At 44.3% G+C, this 20,033-nt stretch overlaps 1 protein-coding gene across 6 annotated transcripts in view; it reads right to left on the bottom strand.

Annotated features, from left to right (window-relative positions):
- The window catches only part of MYOCD (myocardin), a 108,722-nt gene that overhangs the window by 41,249 nt on the left and 47,440 nt on the right, over positions 1-20,033 (bottom strand). For 5 of the 6 annotated variants that reach the window (XM_086686055.1, XM_086686054.1, XM_086686057.1 and 2 more), the window contains 3 exons: positions 16,014-16,069; positions 14,498-14,573; positions 11,478-11,639 (listed from right to left, as the gene is read on the bottom strand). In XM_086686055.1, coding sequence (XP_086542181.1) covers positions 11,478-11,639; positions 14,498-14,573; positions 16,014-16,069 — 294 coding nt within the window. The remainder of the gene's footprint in view (positions 1-11,477; positions 11,640-14,497; positions 14,574-16,013; positions 16,070-20,033) is intronic. The other variant, XM_086686060.1, reaches the window with a different exon arrangement.

The raw sequence follows: 20,033 nt of genomic DNA, 5'->3' as shown, positions 1-20,033 counted from the left end.
AATAAACTTTTCTTTTAATGTTTATTTTTGAGAGAGAGAACATGAGCAGGGTGAGGGGCAGAGAGAGAGAGAGGGAGACACAGAATCCAAAGTAGGCTCCAGGCTCCGAGCTGTCAGCACAGAGCCCGACGCGGGGCTCGACCCCACGAACCGTGAGATCATGACCTGAGCTGAAGGGACACTCAACTGACTGAGCCGCCCAGGCGCCCCTATAATAAATAAACTTTAAACATGGCTCTTGCCTAAAGGTTTTTCAATACACGGTCTGTAGAGGAGGGACTATATCGTCCAAGAAAGACAGAACCCACTGCTCTTAAAGGGGGTCAGGTGCCATTATTACAGAAATGGGTGTCCGTGGAGGTTTGGAGGAATGAGGATTCCTTTTCCTCCGATTCCTGGCATCTTCGAAATTTGCCTGAAGCCTCTAAGACATACTCTGATTCTGGGACCACATGAGTGGAGGAAACCAGTCAACCAGAAGGACTTCTGTGCTGGCCCTTGAGGTTGATTCTCTAGGGTCAAAGAAGATTGTCAGGTGTGTAAAGAGATTTGAGCCCTGTCTCTTGCTTCCCCTCTGCAGGACCCCACCCTTTCAGAGCTCTCTCGTGGGGGTACATCAGCTCTCCACAGCTGCAGACCTCATAGCGATGCCCGTGACTGCTTTGATGGGCAGCCAAGGCCAGCAGCACAGAGAAGTATTTTCCACATATGCCTCACTGTGCCTCCATCCCCCCAGGATCACGTGCACTTCGGAAATGATTTCTCATTACGGAATGATAAATTTTGTCCAGGAGAAAGCGATGCCAAAGAAACCCTTTTTCTTTTTATGACGAGGCAAATGGTCTACCATCTGGCTTCGGGCCACGGTTATTGTCTATGCGCCTTAAAATAAATGATCAGAGTGTTCAGGAAGGGCTTCCAGAGTCTCTGAAGAAAGATTGGATTCTCAGGAAATAGGGATTGTTTCTGCTTTGTTATGAAGTCTGCACCTTGGGGGTGTGAGTGAGCAAACACTAGTGTAGGATCTTTTTTTTTTTTTAAATTAATGTTTATTTGTTTTTAAGAGAGAAAGAGAGGCAGGGGAAGAGAAAGAGGAAGAGAGAGGATCCCAAGCAGGCTCCACACTGTCAGTGCAGAGCCCACCGCAAGGCTCGAACCCACGAACCGTGAGATCATGACCTGAGCTGAAGTCAGACACTTAACAGACTAAGCCACTCAGGAGCTCCCACCCACATAGATCTTTTAGAAGTGTAACAGCTGGAAATGGAGGTCTTCTGGACCAGCTCTAATTTATCTTTGACAACCAGACTGTATATTCTCTGAGATACAGGTTTGAGTCTTTAAAAAAAGTAGCTAAGTAGGTGACTTGGGCATTCAGGGGGCTGCCTGGGCCAGACCAAGGGAAAGGTGAGGACGCTTTAGGAGAAGGGGCTCATCTACTGGAGCTGAAAACCAGAGTCCTTCCACTGTTTGAAAAAAACCAGGAAAGCCAGCAGGGGTTCAGTTTCACTCAAGCAGAAGCCAGGCCTCTGGATAATAGGCAGCTTCCATGGGAGCTAAGGAATGTTCCTCCTGTCAAGGGAAGGAAAGGCTTACGTGGCCAGAGAGAGAATTAACAAGCCACAAGCAGGCTCCTAGGGGTCTCACACTGAGGGATTTTTTTTAAGTTTATTTATTTTGAGAGAGATAAAGAGAACAAGCAGGGGAGGGGCAGAGAGAGAAAGAGAGAGAATCTCAAGCAGGCTCCATGCTGTCAGCACAGAGCCCGATGTGGGGCTCGAATCCATGAACCGTGAGATTGTGACCTGAGCCGAAACCAAGAGTCAGGCACGTAAATCACTGAGCCACCCAAGTGCTTCTCAAACTGAGGGATCTTTAATTAATAATGACCCACTCATCAGCTCAAGGAGGCCGTGCTAAACTCTAGGATGTAATTTCTGTTCTCATAAATCCTCACTCCCGTGTAACACCGTATCTACTTTTTTGTTTCAGTATTCTGTCCTGAGAGACTGTGGCTGTTAATAATTGTGAATGGTGATTTATAGTAAGAAATCTATATTGGTTTCCGTCCCCCTTTCTGGCACAGAGCTCTGAAAACCGGTGGAACTTTCTAAGTGATGAGAGTCACAAAAGTGGTGTTTGTTATGTTAATAAGGTGGCTTTTGGACCTCACCAAAGGATGGGGGCTGGTGGCCTGGGGAACTAACCAAGTGACGGTTGGAAATTTCAGTGTCAGCCCCTGGCCCCCAGGAAGGGGAGAGGGGCTGGAGATTGAGTTCAATCACCAATGACCAATGATCTAATCGCATCGTGACTGTATAATGAAGCCTCCATTGAAAACCCAAAGGGAAGGGGTTTGGAGAGCTTCCAGGTTGATGACCTTGTGGAGATTTGGGGAGAGTGATGTACTTGGGGGGCATGGCTACCATGGCTTGTCCTCCACATCTCCCCCATCTGACTGTTCCTGAGCTATAACCCTTTTATAATAAACTGTTAATCTAGTAAGTGAATGGGTTTCCTGAGTTCTGTGTTGAATTGTCAGATGCCCAGCTGGTGTCCTGAGCATTGCTTGTTAGGATTGGGAATCCTTTCCCCAACACAAGTTGGAAGCGGGTATTCAGACCCAGATTAGTGGCTTTCTAGGAAGAGGAAACAGGGAATTGGGTACATATTCCCCAGATGTGGCCACAAGGAGGCCCAAGCCTCCTCCTGTAGAAGTCAAATCAGAAAGCCAAAGCAATCTTGAAAAAGAAGAACAAAACTGAAGTTATCACAATCCCAGATTTCAAGTTATATTACAAAACCGTAGTGATCAAAACAGTATGGTACTGGTACAAAAATAGACATACATATAGATCAATGGAACAGAATAGAAAGCCCAGAAATAAACCCACACTTACATGGTTAATTAATCTTCAACAAAGCAGGAAAGAATATCCAAAGGGAAGAAGAAAGTCTCTTCAACAAATGGTTCTGAGAAAACTGAAGAGCTACATGCAAAAGAACGAAACTGGACCACTTCCTTACACCACACACAAAAGCAAACTCGGAATGGATTAAGGACCAAAATGTGAGACCGGAAACCATAAAAGTCCTAGAAGAGAGCACAGGTAGTAATTTCTCTGACATCAGCCATAGCAACATTTTTCTAGATATGTCTCCTGAGGGAAGGGAAATAAAAGCAAAAAAAAAAAAAAAAAAAAAAAAAAAAAAAAAAAAAAAAAAAAACAAATGGGACTACATCAAACTAAAAAGCTTCTTCACAGTGAAAGAAACACTCAACAAAACCAAAAGACAACCTACTGAATGGGAGAAGATATTTGCAAATGACATATCTGACAAAGAATTAGTATCCAAAACATATAAAGAACTTATATACAACTCCATGCCAAACCAATGATCCAATTAAGAAATGGCAGAAGACATGAACAGACATTTCCCCAAAAAAGAGATCCAGATGGCCAAAGATACAACAAAAGATGCTCACCATCACTACTCATCAGGAAAATGCAAATCAAAACTACAATGAGATATCACCTCACAACTGTCAGAATGGCTAAAATCAACAACACAAGAAACAACGAAACAGGTGTTGGCGAGGATGGGGGGGGAGGGAAAAGGAACCTTCATGCACTGTTGGTGGGAACGCAAACTGGTGCAGCCCACTGTGCAAAATAGTATGGAGCTTCCTCAAAAACTTAAAAATAGAACTACCTTATGATCTCGTAATCACACTACTAGGTATTTACCCAGAGAATATGAAAACACCAATTCAGAAAGATATATGCCCCCCTATGTTTACTGCAGCATTACTTACAACAGGCAAATTATGGAAGCAGCCCAAGCGTCCACTGATAGACGAATGGATAAAGAAGAGGAGGCATATATGTACAATGGAATATTACTCAGCCATAAAAATGAATGAAATCTTGCCATTTGTAACAACACAGATGGATCTGGAGGGGATAATACTAAGTGAAATAAGTCAGAGAAAGACAAATACTGTATGATTTCACTCATATGTGGAGTTAAGAAACAAAGCTAATGAACAAAGGGGGAAAAAAAGAGACAAACCAAAAAACAGACTCTTAACTATAGAACAAACTGATGGTTCCCAGAGGGGAGGTGGCTGGGGGTGGTGGTGGATAAAACAGGTGATGGGGATTAAGAGCACACTTGTCATGATGATCACTGAATAATGGATGGGAAGTGTTGAATCACTACATTGTACACCTGAAACTAACACTGTATGTTAAATATACTGGAACTAAAATGAAAAATAGGGGAGCCTGGGCGGCTCAGTCAGTTAAACATCTGACTTTGGCTTAGGTCACGATCTCGTGGTTTGTGAGTTCAAGCCTCGCACCGGGCTCTCTGTGGACAGTGCGGGGCCTGCTTCAGATCCTCTGTCTTTGTCTCTGTCTCTCCCCTGCCTGTATTCTCTCTCTCTCAAAAATGTATTTAAAAAAAATTATTTAAAAAATAAAAAACATAAAATCGTTTTTAATTAAAAAAAAAAATCCCTTTCCTGTGTTGAGAGAAGTTCTAGATTGGTCTTCACTAAAACCTGGAGGAAGACAATGACAAAGTGTTCCTCTCAGAGCTCGGCACATAGAAAGCCAGCTGCAGGGAAAGCTGGAAAATGTAAGCACATCTGGAAGAGCACGTGGAGAGAGGGTGCGACACACAGATGTCAGGAGAAGAGCCCACAGTGAACCTCTGCCCGGAGTCACCAGTTCGTCGTGGGGAGATGATTTGATCACACGAAGTGACGGGCAGAAGAGGGGGCTGGGTCATCATCACCACCGGATGGGCCACTCAAAGTGCCATCACCCCCCATAGAAACTCTTATGCACATCAAAAGATTACTGCTAAGAGGCTGATGCCTGGGTCAATTCCCCATTGCTGGTGCTGGATTTTCCTCAATTTGGACAACCTCCTTCTGTAGCCATTCCTTGCCTTCATCTTCATAGACTCCCTCCCTCTGCCTGGGAGCCTCCTAGCCCTCTTTTCCTTTTATACATCCTTTCTTTCTCCCAACTACTCTCTAGTGGGCACTTTTGATTCCTTGAACCCTGTCCTACTTTTACTTTTGTATCAGTTACACCCTTGTATTATAATATGTAATCATTCATTATGTTTATTGTCTATGTCTCCCCACTAGAATATAAGGTCTGTTGAAGCACAAATGTTCTGTTCACTGATATGTCCCAAGCCCTTAGAATAGTGTCTGATACCGAAGATTCTCCGTAAGTATTAAGTGAATAAACAAATGAATGAAAGGGCAATCTTATCTAGACCATTAGTTTAAATTTACATCTACACTCAAGTCTCCCAAATCTGTAGTTCTAGACCAATATTCTCCTGAATTCTAGTTCGATGGAACCCATTGCTTACTTAGTCGCTTGCCCCTCCATTTTCTGTGGGCCCCTCAAATCCAACAGTTGAAACGAGAATTCACATCTTTCCCTAAATCTGCTCTTCTACTCACGGTCCCCATCTTGACAAATGGCGGCCATTTACCCAGTTGCCCAGGAGAGAAACAAACCTTGGTGTTATCTCTGCTTTCCCTTTGTCTCGATTGGTGTATTCCACTGACCATCTAATCATGCAAAATCAATTGTCTTTCAGAGTCTCTCTTTTCCACACCCCCAATCAAGACTCTTATTCATGCCTTCATCAACTTTCCTCAGACAACCCAAACAGTCACCTAATAGAAGACAGCACTCTGGCTCCATTTCATGTCTCTCAAGTCCACTTTATACTGCAGCCAGAGGGATCTTTCTAGAGGCAGGATCTCCACCTCGTTTCCACACAGACATAGCTCTGGCTTCCACCATGAATGCTTCCAATGGCTCGCCACCACTTTATTATTATTGGCATCATCATTATTTTAAATTATGTTCTCCCTTGCTGGGGAACTAGAAAAGTGTTTGTGTTGGTGTCCTTAAATGACAAGAGAAGTTTGAGTCTCTCTCCTGCTCTCAAGACACAATATAAAGGGCCCTTATGACCTCACCATCCTTATTACTGATCTCTGCCCCTCTCCCTTCAGGGCTCGCTAAGCAGTCATACCTCCAGGATGTCCTAGTTAGGTACAGGCATACACGTTCCCACTGTGACTTTTATCCAGCCCTTCAGAGGAACTTTCATGTGGAAAGTTGGCTCTCTTCTTCTCTTTTCTTGAAGTGCAAAGTCCTCGAGGTCCGAAATTAGACGAATTCCGTCATGTACTATCAATGCCTTGCTAATTCTTTACATAATTTACAAACTGAGTCCAACTTGAGAAAAGACCCCGAGAGAGCTATTATTGTTGCTGGGGTTTCAGAGAGGAGCAAATGAGATATTTAGGATTAAGTCGGTGTGTGGCTGTGTGGCCGAAGTCACAGAGTCCAGCTCTAAAAACCAGGGTGGTGGACCCCACAGTTCTTGCTTCACACCCTTCTATTATTATTATTATTATTATTATTATTATCCCTCATGTTTATTGCTTTCTATCCTCTTCCACTGACCGTGCTCCTGCTCATATCCTCTGACTCCTCGCCTGAATAGGGGCACACTGTGTAACCTTCCCTCTGCCTCCACCTGTCTCCACTGCACTTGAAACTGATGAACATCCTGGATCCTCAACCCTCCTTGTGGAGATTCTCCTGCTCAGTGACCTTGACGAGAAGCGAAACTAAATGAATCCAAGACCAGAAACCAACAACATTTGTGAACAAATTCATGAACTGCTTCACGAAGGGAGAAAACACACAAATGACCACATTGCATTGAAAAATGGCATCTAACCCCTGGTTGAGAGCAGCCTGGAATAACTGTAAGCCAAGACTTTACAGAACTTTAGGCTAATAACTTTGCAATTCAGAGGGACGATGGGGATTTTTTGCATAAGGTAAACTGCACACATTACCCTAAGGAGAAAATCTGAATACCCAAAAAAACTATGTACAAAAACAGAATGAAAGCTGTTAAAGGCCTACTCCTAAGGAAAGTATTGAGCCCCCGTGACTTTAATAGGCAATGTTTTCAAAGAGCTGATCACTGTGGTCATAAACGCTTTCCAAACATGGGAAAATATGGAAAGATAATTATAACTTATTTTGTGAAGCACGTGTAAGTCTTGATATTTAAACCTGACAAGGGTAAAATAAAAACAAAGACGAATACTATTTGTGAACGCTGTAGCAGAAAAGACCAGCTAGTCATCAAAATTTATGTTCTCCCTTCCACAGTAGACAGACATTGCTGGAAAATCACTGTTCCGCCAGACAATACCTTCCCGAGCCATTGGCGCTATTTTCACAGGGAAATGGGAACAGACGTGATACGCTAGTGTCCAGGTGGAGGCTTGTAACACAGGCGGGTGGGCCTTTTCATTCATGCCTCCCGCTTGCTGGCTCGGTACAGAGGAAGAGGAGGCTATGGCCTGTGAACCTGCTTTTGTAAATAAAGTTTTATTGGAACACAGCCATGCCCCCTTGCTGACTTCTCGCTTATGGCTCTTTTCACACTGCAGTCGCTGAGAGCTGAGCGGTTGTGACAGTTTAAATAGCTTAGCTCATTTACTGTCGGCCCTTGAAGAAAAAGTGTGCAGCCCTGCTCTAGGGGTGGGTGAAGCCGCCAGAGGGAAGGAGCCTGTGTGCTTGAAAGATCTGCCGTTAAGGAAAAGCCTCCCTTGACCGTTTATGAACAAGACATAAAACTTCTAGTGTTAGGCTGCTGAAATTTTGTGGTTTAGCAGCTACTGTTATCCTAACGAAGAGATGCGAATCTCAAATAAAATACCAGAAAGTTCTAGAAAACAATTGTGTGTGGGATTTTTTCCCCCAGAAATGCAAGATAATTAGGAAAGACAGCAATGCCACATTCCCCACGTGATCGTCTTTTTGTGCACGTTGAAAACATTAAACATTTTTCAAATATTTGTTTATTTTTGAGAGAGAGAGGGAGAGAGAGAAAGAGAGAGGGAGGGGCAGAGAGAGAGGGAGACACAGAATCCGAAGCAGGCTTCAGGCTCTGAGCTGTCAGCACAGAGCTCCACGTGGGGCTTGAACTCACAAACTGCGAGATCATGACCTGAGCCGAAGTCGGATGCTTAACCCACTGAGCCACCCAGGCACCCTGAAAGCATTTTAAGAATTAAGCATCCATTTTATACAGAAATACTTCCTTGGAATACCTATCTATACCAAAGGCTAATGGCATATAAAGAGATATATGAGTGAAGAAATCCCTATTTATGATAGAAACAGAAAAATATTGTCATCAACATAACAAAAACATAATGTATAATATAAAACCGTATAATACTGCTTGAAGCACTGGCAACGTACCAATAATAATTTTATACTATGTCATATATTAATAGTTGTTAAATTGTATAGTGAAATACTGTCTATTGTATATGAAATAACATAAGTTGTGTGCCTTATATAATTCACATATATAATTTTATATATGACATACATTTACATATAACATATTATATGTACAGTAAAATATATATTATTAGGTTTACATAATACAGTATATCATACTTTAAAATTTATATAAAACTCAATTTACAAGTATATAATTTGTAAATAAAGCATGAAATTTGGATATGACATATGTTATGAATATGCTGTATACAATGTTCTACATGATGCTAGTTATATAATACATTAATAAAAGCTTGATGTTACTTCTCAAGTATCAGCCAAGGATCAGTGCACCAAGGCAGGAAAAAATGCAGCAGGAGACAAATTTTCATTAGTTTTAGGAGCAACTATTGGAAATATGGAGAAACCCTTCAAGGTTATGAAACGTGCAAAATTAACAGATTTCCTATAGGGTGCCAATAATTGATGTGACTTCACTTAAAAAAAAAAAACAAACCTTACAAGGGAAATGACAGAGGAGTTGAAGAAATGGGAAGAGAGACTGTATTTCTGTCTCAGAAGAATTGATATATTTTTTTTAATTTTTTTTAACGTTTTATTTATTTTTGAGACAGAGAGAGACAGAGCATGAACGGGGGAGGGGCAGAGAGAGAGGGAGACACAGAATCGGAAACAGGCTCCAGGCTCTGAGCCGTAAGCCCAGAGCCCGACGCGGGGCTCGAACCCATGGACCGTGAGATCGTGACCTGAGCCGAAGTTGGATGCTTAACCGACTGAGCCACCCAGGCGCCCCAGAATTGATATATTTTAAACGTAAAAATGCACCATCATGGGTGGCTGGTGGCTCAGTCAGTTGAGTGTCTGACTCTTGAGTTTGGCTCTGGTCACCATCTCATGGTTGTGAGATTAAGCCCCATGGTGGAGCCTGCTTAAGATTCTCTCTCCCCTCCCCCCGCTCTCCTCTCTTGTGCTTTCTCTCTCTCTCCCTCAAAAAAAAAAAAAAAAAAAAAAAAAGGAACCATCAACTAATGTATAAATTTGCTACAGAGGTGCCTGGGTGGCTCAATTGGTTAAGCGTCTGACTCCGGCTCAGGTCATGATCTCATGGTTTGTGGATGTGAGCCCCGCATCAGGCTCCGTGCTGACAGCTCACAGCCTGGAACCCGCTTCAGATTCTGTGTCTCCCACTCTCTCTGCCCCTCCCGCTCTCTCTCTCTCTCTCTCTCTCAAAAAAATAAACATTAAAAAAAATTTAAAAAAATAAATTCACTGCAACCCCAAACAAAAATCTAACAAGACTGAAACTGGCATAGGCTAAACTGATTTTAAATTTCACCCAGCATATACTTGTGAGAATAAGCCAAGAAACATTAGAAATATCAGACCAGTGCAAAGAAACTTGTGAGATAGATACTGAAATACATTGTAAAATACATCAGTAAAACTGTGGAAAAACAGAACTAGCAGTGTCTTTTAAACTACACACTTAAATAATTTTGTATGCCGTAAGGCCTGAAATATAAAAATGAAATATATAAATGCTAGAAGACAACAGAGGTGAATCACTCTAGATTCCTGAGCTAAGAAATGTTTCCAATAATTGATAAATTCAGAAACCACAAAAATTTCTAGATCTAACTATATAGAAAATAAAAACAGCTTCTAGGCAAAATATACAAAAGGCAAAGGACAAACTGGTAAAGATGATTGTGAAAGACTGAGGGTTAGCATTATTAGTTTTTTCTATATAAATAGCTTTAACAAAGCAGGAAGGGGAGAAAATGCCCAGCCAATAGCCACGAATTGCCACTGCCACGAAATCACATGGAAAAATAGAATCTCACCAAAAACCCAAAACTGCAAATTGAGATCTTTCCCCTTATCACATAAAATCGATGATAGATTTAAACGTATGGAATAGAAAATGTTAAGAAATGAGGAGATGCCCCATGGAGATCTTTTTCCTGTCCTAGATCTTATCAGAGTAGAGACAGACATAGCACCCAGTTGGGTGGTCTTGGCTAGTCCAAGTTCAAAGGCATGGGATATTCAGTGTGGAAGGAGAGAGTAAAGAGAGAACGTCACAATGGAACAGTAGGTGGGCGCTGATGGGTCACCATGTCATCTCTCCCAGAGCAGAGATTTTCATATTTACAGGTTCCAAACCCAAAAATCACATGGCTTTTGAATGGTTGGGTGACAACAAGATTTTAGAATGGGGGATAATACGTCCGATGACAGGTTTAACATTGAACTTAAGTGCTTGATAAAATATCTTCACAAACACCTTTTGACAGTGGGTTGAAACGTTTAAATGTGTGTTGCTTATTAAACATCGATAATCCTTAGAGCTCCTGGTGGTCATCACTGGAAGAAAAATCAAGTTCACCTATGGGAATGCTGAGTTCCCCTTTCTCTCCTCTACCACCGTTTTCCCAGTGCACTTGGGCTGTTTGCATCTACTTGGTCTCAACGATTTTATAGAGCTTATGAAAGAATGAATGTTTGTGTTCCCTCTGTAAGTATTTGCACTTCTTCATCCCTGGGGCCCCCATGAGGATTGTTACAAAGAATTTTCACACATGTCTATAATCTGAATGTCACTCCTGAGAGCCTCTGAGTTGGGCTAGGCTGGTGTCATTATCAGCATCTCAGAGAGGCGAAGGGACCTGGGGAAGCCCCAACACACAACAAACAGGGCTTAGAGTTCAGGTCTTTTGATTCCAGTCCAGTGTCCTTTCTGCTCTACCAGTCTTCTTCCCTCTAGAAGAAGAGGGCTATAGGGGGCTGTGACTCCTAAGTGATATAACCTTGCAGGGGAGAGGTTGGGAGAGTTCCATCAATTCAGGTTCTCCACCTGCTTGACTAGGACAACACTGATTGCTGTCAACCTGACCTTTGTAGGGTGAGTGGGTGGGAATCTCATCCTCACTCCTAGGACCTCTGGTTTTGGAGACCACTCTAGGACAGCAACCCCTGGCATGACCCTTGTCTAGTGAGAGGCCCCGCCCCCAGGGCCCTAGGCAGGTCAGAGCCTTGGCTGCCCTCAGATCTCAGAGCACACAAGAGAAGCATGCCATGGGTTCTAAGTACCTTTTATGGCCTCTTTCACAGCAGAGTCCACGGGAAGTATGTTCTTCTCCACCAACTCCAGTGGCCCTGGCCGGAGAGCAATCTTTTCGTTGAGATCATCCGCAAGTCGGGCTCTCTTCAGCTTCATCTGAGCAGTTGGGATGGACCTCTCTGTAGTGGAGGCTAAGGGGTTGAAGCACAAAGAATCTGTTCTAGAATGCGACATTGTTTCTGGTTTGGGGGTTTTGCTTTTGTAAGTGAAACTTTGAGCCACGTTGGGCTCTAATAATTTTCCAGGGCAATCATCATCACTTCACACGGATTAGCAGCAAAGACTGGATTCTTCCAAATAAAAGCAAATAGAGAGGCACAGAAGAGTTAGAGAAATGCATTTGGCGACAATTCTTTAAAAAAAAAAATGTGCGATTTGGTGATTCTGTGAACAGGCAATCCATGGGATCTACATTGCTTGCTGACCCTAAGCTGCAGCACTTGAATGTACATCCTGTCTCTATATTGCCTGGCACAGGATAATCCAGAAGCAAATATTACCTAGTAATGTAATTACTTGCAGTAGTAGGACTTCTTAAGGGGTTTAGATTTGGTGATGTTGTGATACTACCTGATTCAAATGTCAAAGTCAATTGTCAAAGGAAAAAAAAAGTCCCTTTGAAACAGTTACTTAATTAAACGGGGATCTTTAACACTGAATTTATCCAACAGGCAGTTTCTCATCATCTGAGGGTGACAAAGGTCACCAAGAAGACCTAAATCACCCCTATATTCCTCTTTTGGTTAGTCCCCAACTTATTTCTGTGTAAGAACTTGGAGGAGAATTTAGTCAACTGGTCATTGCTGTAAGGTAGAACTGTTAAGAGGCCATAAAAATTTGTACCTTTCCTCTCAACTCTGCAGTTTTAAAAGGGCAGATATTTACAGACCAGCCTTCCAGCCCTATTGTTCTGTTATTATCAACCTACTAACCCAGGCCTAGTGTCTGGTGGCTGATCTAGAAATCTCCATCCAGGAGCAGTCTAGGGACGCTGTATGGTTGTAACAGGTCAGATCTTGTCTAGAAGCCACATCTTCAATGCACCTGATGCAAGGTAGAGACTACATCAGTACTCCAAACCAAAGAACAGGTGCACTAGAGCCTCAGTCCTCCCCAAAACATCCCCTAATCCTTCCTTAGGTCATGGCAAGGACTTCTCACTGGATACCCTGCCTCAGGGATCTTTATGATTGGTCCTACACATCAATGCAGGATTAATCTTCAGAAAACACTCCTCTCTCGCATCCCCCTGAATGATGTTCTTCTGTCAGTCTGGCTGTTATGTGAGTGGAGATTCTCCATTCCCAAACGACTGTTCCAGCGACCCCGGTCCTCCCCCTTCTGTCCTGCATGTCTTAGTGGGTTCACCTTTGTACCTCTGCTTAGTTTCCTTGCCCTGGAGTGCTTCCTACCTTCTCCCTACCAGCAGCCGCCTACTCTTCGGGTCTCAGCACAAAGCCTCTCTACTTCCTCTGTTCTTACCTGCCTCTTTTGCTGTGACTGCTTCTAGCACTCATGGCCATGGCCCTTGATCTTCTACTACTGCTACTAGAACTAGACCATGAGCCTTGGGAAGGAGGGATCATTTTGTACCCCAGCAGATCCTTGGTGCTCTAGGCCATTAATCCTCAATTTCTGAGAGGATCACATGGGAACCATCAAGGACATGCAACTGAACTGGGGGCCAGGACAGCTCACAGTTTCGTTTAATTGAAGCCTGTGATGAGTTTGGGGCGTCTGGGTGGCTTAGTCGGTTAGGTGTCTGACTCTTCATCTTAGCTCAGATCTTGATTTTGGGGTCGCGAGTTCAGGCCTCGTGTTGGAGCCTACTCTAAAAAATAAAGAGGGGTGCCTGGGTGGCTCAGCTGGTTAAACTTCTAACTTTGGTTCAGGTCATGATCTTGCGGTTCGTGGGTTTGAGCCCCACATCAGGCTTTGTGCTGACAGCTCAGAGCCTGGAGCCTGCTTCAGATTCTGTGTCTCCCTCTTTCTCTGCCCCTCCCCTGCTCATACTCTACCTGTCTCTCTCTCAAAAATAAATGAAACATTAAAAAATAAAGACAAGACCATGATGATGTAGCAAGTAACATTGCTCATGCTTTTTTTATTATAGTATTATTATGTACTTGTCCTCCCTAAGTATGGAGAATGCTAAAAAAAAGGTATATAAAAGACAGTGGAAGCACTGAGAAACTCTGTTTTTAATAGGTGGATGTCTTTCTTAACTATTTATACTTATTATTAGGGCTATGTTTTTGTTTTACACCCATAGTGGGGCTCGAACTCACAACCCTGAGATCAAGAGTCAAACGCTCCCCTGACTGAGCCAGCGCCAGGTGCTCCAGGGCTGTTTTTGTTTGTTTGTTTGTTTGTTTGTTTGTTTTGTGGTTGTTGTTTTAATCACAGCTTCGAACTGTAAATACCATTCACGTATGTTTTTTCATCCCTGAGCCTGACCATACAGTTTTGTTTTCTGGTCTCTTTCACTCAACATCATCTTGGAAGACCTCTCTCATTAAATCATTTTTCTGTGAAAGCCTCGTTTGCAGTGGCTGCAAGGTATTCAATCACATGGATGGTGCAGAATTAATTCAGCTGATCCCCTAGAGTTGGGCATTTCCCTGTTTTCGATGTTCCAACATCTAAAGTAATCTCTGAATAAGCATCACTGTATATATCCAGTCTAGCGGATAGGCACGTCTAGTTAACATGCTAGAGATTTGTTACTGGCTAAAGGGCGGGCATGCTTTAGAGGAATCTGGTACATGGCAGGGAGAGACAGGCCCAGAGATGGCACAGTGGAGACTGGAGCCCAGCCTATACCTTCTTGATCAGACCGTCTAAGTGGCCCTAAAACAACTCAAATGACCACTCTGGAAGATCGGGGGACGCTTTCTAAGAGGGCTTCACAAACATATAAAGAAAAGGACTCTGGCACAATGGCCCACCATTCGATGGCATCCGGGTTAATGCTTGGGTGCAGCCTCACCTTGAAGTACGTGCATATTAACCACGTCCGCGCAGTCAGGCCTGTTTCTGACCTTGTGCTTCAGTGCGTCTTCAGTCTGCAAGCACAAACAAAGAACAAGTTCCACTGTGGACCTCAGACAGCTGAACTGCCTAGTTTGGGGCTTGAAAAGAACCCCGATTTCTCTCGAAAGGGGAAGGCATTCCTCAGAACCTGCAAATCTCCCCGGTCTCCTCCATTTTGATGCGGGAAGATTTACAAAAGCCTCTCTGGTCATTTCAGGATGGAAAAATTCAGTGAAGAGGTAAGAAGCCTGGGTCCACCCTCAAAGGCCGGGCAGGTATGTGTTAATAAAATAATAATAAAGCTCAGATGATACTAAGCTGCCTGTGTTATAGTCCATTCTATTCCAGGAACTCTTAAAACAGCCACAAAACTGACTATGGTTAGAGACGAAATGTATGAGTCCATCCAGTGTAACATGACAATGTATGCCCTCTCTCTTAGGACCCATGGAAATGTAAAGGCTGCCATTCAGAATCACGGTGAGTTAGAAGGATGCCCAGAGATAATTTACTGAGTCCCACAGTCTTCTCGATGGTGGAGTTGTCTGTGGGGACAGTGTGGACTCTGGCAGGGCACACCCGGACCTCAGGCCCTGATTTCCAGTTCTGGGTTTTTATGCCACTCTATTGGATCTCCTATTTGCCCCCTGAGAGGGATCTAGAGATCACTCCAGTTCTGATCAAAGATAGCTGTTTTCCAGGGAACAGAGACCACAGCCTCTCCTGCACAACTTTAAAGAGGTACAGAGCTCTGCTCCTTTCTCCACCCACAAAGTAGCCGTGAGGCTAGGATAGGTGGACAAAGAAATCCCAGGACAAAGGCACGCCCCCCGCCCCTCCACCTCCCTGCGTTTCCTTCTCATACGGGGCTGATGCCGGCTAAATAGTATTTATTGTATTACTGATAAGTTCAGTTTGCAGAGATCTGCTATGAAGGTGCAACATATGTGTCATTTATGCCCCCTCCTGAATGTTAAAAAGAAAACCAAAAGAAACAAACAACAACAACAAAAAACCAGAAAGAAAGAGAAATAAACTCAATGCCTTTTGCCTTGAAGTCGCTGTAGGTCATCTCTGTACGCACAGCCTGTATCTTATCACTGAATTGGATTTTTAAAAATCCTATTGTTAGAAAGGACTATAAAAGGCTTTTGGAAACCTGACGTCTACAGCATCCTTGCAATGATCTTCCCAACATCAGAAAGACTGGAGACATGTTTTTGTTTTTGGGTTTTTTTGGAGACTTTTTTTAAGGTAACAAATAGTTTCAAAGCTAAATGTGGTTGATCACATTTCCAGTCTTGGGTACACAGGAGTAAGGTCCCCTACAGCATGTGTGTGTGTGTATGTGGGGCAGGGCACGTATTAAGTTTACTGTGGAAATTCTACCTGCTTGAGCCAAAGCTCAGCACTCAGAGATCTATACCCTGGAGTCTAAGTTCAGAAAGAAGGGCAGCTTGCCAAAAAATTACCTTGTCACTATCCAAATGTTTTCTTTGCTCATGGAATTCAGTTGGGCTTTTCAGTGCTGCAACAGAAAGACAGAGACGTGAGCAGAGGCGGGCTGAGGACACCAAGCAGCAAAATAGTATCTGCCGGTGTGCTTGCGGAGCTGTGCACAGTATGGGCGTGAGCACCTTTATTAGGCCATAAGCGATCGGAGAGGAGAGGACTGGAGGATACCAGCTTCCCGGAAGCCACAGGATACAGAGGCAGGTGGAACCGAGGCCGAAGACAGGAGGAGCAGCAAAGGCAGGATGTGCAATAGAAAGAGAGGTGGGGGAGACAGAGCATTCGAGGTCCTGAGGAAACACGGGGGCCTGTGGAAGACTAGGCACAGAAGAGATGCTCCAGAGTGAGGGAGAGGGGTGGATGGGGTGACTAACGCCCTCTTTGATTTTGCTCTGCCCTCGAGTGCAAACGTCTGGGTAGAGGCTGCGCACCATGGCAGGTGCGTCCCAACCCGTAGGAAGGGACACGTACTGTGGATAAGGTCGGTGACTGGTTGGACAGGAACATGCAACTGAGGGTGCTGAGTGAGAAGCACAGAATCAGACTTTGAGGGCTGGAAGGGACCCTGGAGATAATGAAATAAACTCTCACCCTGAACAAATGGGGCAATAGAAGTCCACAGAAATCGGATGACTTACCCAGGGTCACACAGTTAGGGCTAAGAGCCTAGGTCCTCTGACGACCTCACTTCTTTCAAGGCGTATCAACAAAATACGCCAAAGTAACAAAATATGTCAAAATATTAACACCCAGGAGACACAGGCACCGGTCAGGCAAAGCACATGGCAGCCTGGGCCCGATGCTGCTTGCATTCCTCCCTCTTGCTCCTGCTCACGATTTGAAAGCAGCTCTCCACCGTGATGGGGACTGTCTTTTGACTTAGCAAAGAAGTAGAACATCATTCAGCAAAACTCCACATTTTTAAGGAGCTTTCCCGATCCCCAGAAACAATTGATAAGGAGCCGCATGCAACCACTGTTTGTAACAAGCGAGGAGCTTGGTCAGTGGTTACAGAACCACACTGAGTACTTTTCTGAACTGTTAAGTCTGGGCAAGCCAATGAATCGCATGATCCGGAGTTCTAATACTGCTCCTGCAGATGTCCACTCTTAAGTGGCAGGCAATGAAATCTTCTTCCAAGCTTTGGCCAGCTTAAAAAATTGGGTTTCTGGACGGATTGGCACTTGGGGCTGTGTGTGTGTGTGTGTGTGTGTGTGTGTGTGTGTGTGTGTGTGATGCCTTGTTTGGTCTTTAAGGTCATGCTAAATTTGAGCAACATGTTCAGGAGGGCTCTCTGGACATCAAACAAATGGCACTGCAGTCCTGGCAACTGGTCAACCCCGTTATCGTCTATGGAGGGCACTGCTTGGGAAGCCACTAAGGCACGCTCCCTCTCAGTCTCCCTGCCTCACCTGGACATTAACAATGTTGACCAAAGGAACATGCTGAATCGCCCCAGCTGGCTAAGAATACTGGACAAGAGCACCCTCCTCACTTTGAGCAGAGATTAAGATGCTTCCCTTCTTATAGGAAAAGTAACAGAATACGTTGCTTAAATATCACATTTCCCAATGATCTAACACCAGTTTCTCTTTGCTGCTTTCACTCTTAAAATGGGCTTCTTTGCAAACTCTGCCATTTCACATGACTCCCCCCCCCCCCCCCATTTGTCCCCACTCAGTAACTCTGGGAAATCATCTGGAGAAACGTGCTGTTCAACCACATCACTCGTGCATTGCCTCTGATTCAGGTCTATTTGCCATCCTTTGAAAGGAGGCTCGTCTTTTCCTACATTTGATCATAGTTGCAATTTACCTTGATGGAGTTCTGAAAACAACTCCTGTTTCCCCAGGTAACCAGATCTTGCAAGTCTGCTTGAAGTCCGGGGGGGCCCTGGTGAATCTGTACGATCTCAATGGATAGGTCTTCACCTCCGCCCTATGGTCTGGCAGTCATCTAGGCATTACATATCGATGTTGGCCTAGTCACTTCTCTAATCCAGAAAGGAAATGATCTTTGTGTGGCTGTACTAAGTGGTTAAAAAGAATGAACACATCCTTCTCCTTAAGCAGCAGCTCTTAAGGGAACAGTATGAATCTATCCTGAGATACCACTTACATTCCAAACTCGATTGGTTTTAATTGGGCTTAGGAATTAGGAGGAATTTATCTGGTTCTCTTGCTCCCAAGGCTCTTCAATTTCTATTAGCATAGCTTATTGAATGTTCTAAGAAACACTGCATTTCCTGTATCTTAGCTTTGGAGTGAGAGCTGTAATTCATCACTTCTTGGTGTTAACAACTCCCCCCGTGAAATGATCTGCATAGTCCGGGTCTCTGATGCCAGGAACACAAAGGTCTTCTGGAACCTTCTATCACAGGGTGGGAGATGCTATGTCCACTTGGCAAGGGCTTGGGAAGAAAGCCAAAGAGGTCCCTACACTGCATTTTACCACACGCTCTTCCCCTCAGGGCTTCAGAGATGTTATGTGGGGTACTGGCTTGAGGTCACACCATGGAAAACTGTCCTGTCACGGTCCTGTGATTGACATTTGCTTTTTTCTGTGACTCGAGAGAATGTGCATTTTAGCCATTTCCCCTGAGGGCCAGAGAAAACCATATCACAACCCCCCAAGTCGACTCTTTGGAAAATAAATAAAGGACCTCTTGCTGCCAGCCCTGGGACTATCAAATGGCAAAATTTTGTTTTACAGGGACATTGACATTTAAGATTGAAAAGGAATTTGGATTTCTAAATTAAAAAAAAAAAACTAATAAGTCAATGTGATTTCAAATTAGAATACGGTTGTAAATTCAGTCAGCCGCATAGCTAACTCGTTCTCCCTGGAGGAAGATTAATCACTTCTCACAAGGGAATTCATGTTTTCGCCTTGGAGTTTGGTTACGGGCTATTCCTATTTCGGTCCTGTGGCTCCAGCTAATTTGGGTCAGCTGTGTGTATAAACATTTGCTTACTAAAGCTCAGAAAAAAAGGTCCTAAGAAAGGCCAGGCCCCCTGCTGTCCCCGGCTCTGGACTCTACAGGAGCCCAGGAAAAGGAGAATGCAGGTCTTGGGGCCCCTGGGGAATCAGCTAAGGGAAGGGGCTGACTCTCCAGTACAAGGCGGGGGGCCTGATGTTGACAGCAGCTCATGGGGTCGCCCCCTCCCAGGCTTGCAGGACAGAACCCAGCTCCTCAGTGTTCCAGAGGAGGACGAAAATGCAGCCTCAAAGGGCTGGTGTCCTGGGACACCAGATGGAACAGTGGTTCTCAGCGTGTGGCCCCTGGATGGGCTGAAGAAATGCCAATTCTCAGGCCCCACCCAGACCCACAAAATCAGAACCTTAGGGGTGGACCCCAGGGATTTGTGCTTTATTGAGCCCTCCTTGCCGATGGTGACGTACAAGTCTGAGAGCCTTGGCTCTGGAGTTCGTAAGGCCAGTGTCTCCTGATCTCGAGTCTTTGGGAACATGGGAGTCCAACCAGGGAGTGACGAATTTCTAGGACCGATTTTCAGGATTTCAAGTAGCTGAAGAAGAGGGGTATGGGTGCCCAGAGAAAGGCCAACTGGGGCTGACGGAACTGTCACTTTTCAATGTTGCTACCTAGGATCCTAACGGCATGCTTTTGACATGGCTGTTCTCCCCAAAGACCAGCTGTTCAGTTGAAATGCCATCAATTCATCAAAAACAGACTGATTCATAATTTACAAATTTAGGGTTCTTTGGGCGTGGGGGGCGGGCGGAGACAAGACAATTCGAAACACAGGATCCATGGCAGCGTGGAGTACAACTAAAGTCGTTTTGGGTGACCGAAAATTTGGGAACTACCCTTCCGGGCTCCATCCTTGCTTAGTCTCCTCAGACATGTCTGGGAGTCTTCCTGCTCTGTCTCCCACCTGTAAAATGGGCTTAGAAATGCTTCTGTTTGCCTCACTTTTAAAGACAAAGCGCATCGTGAGTGGCTGTCTTCCCGAGATACG

Source organism: Puma concolor, chromosome E1, assembly GCF_028749965.1.
Source record: "Puma concolor isolate L17-30 chromosome E1, mPumCon1.1.hap2, whole genome shotgun sequence".
Classification (NCBI taxonomy): Eukaryota; Metazoa; Chordata; class Mammalia; order Carnivora; family Felidae; genus Puma; species Puma concolor.
This window is presented reverse-complemented; position numbering and strand designations above follow the sequence as displayed.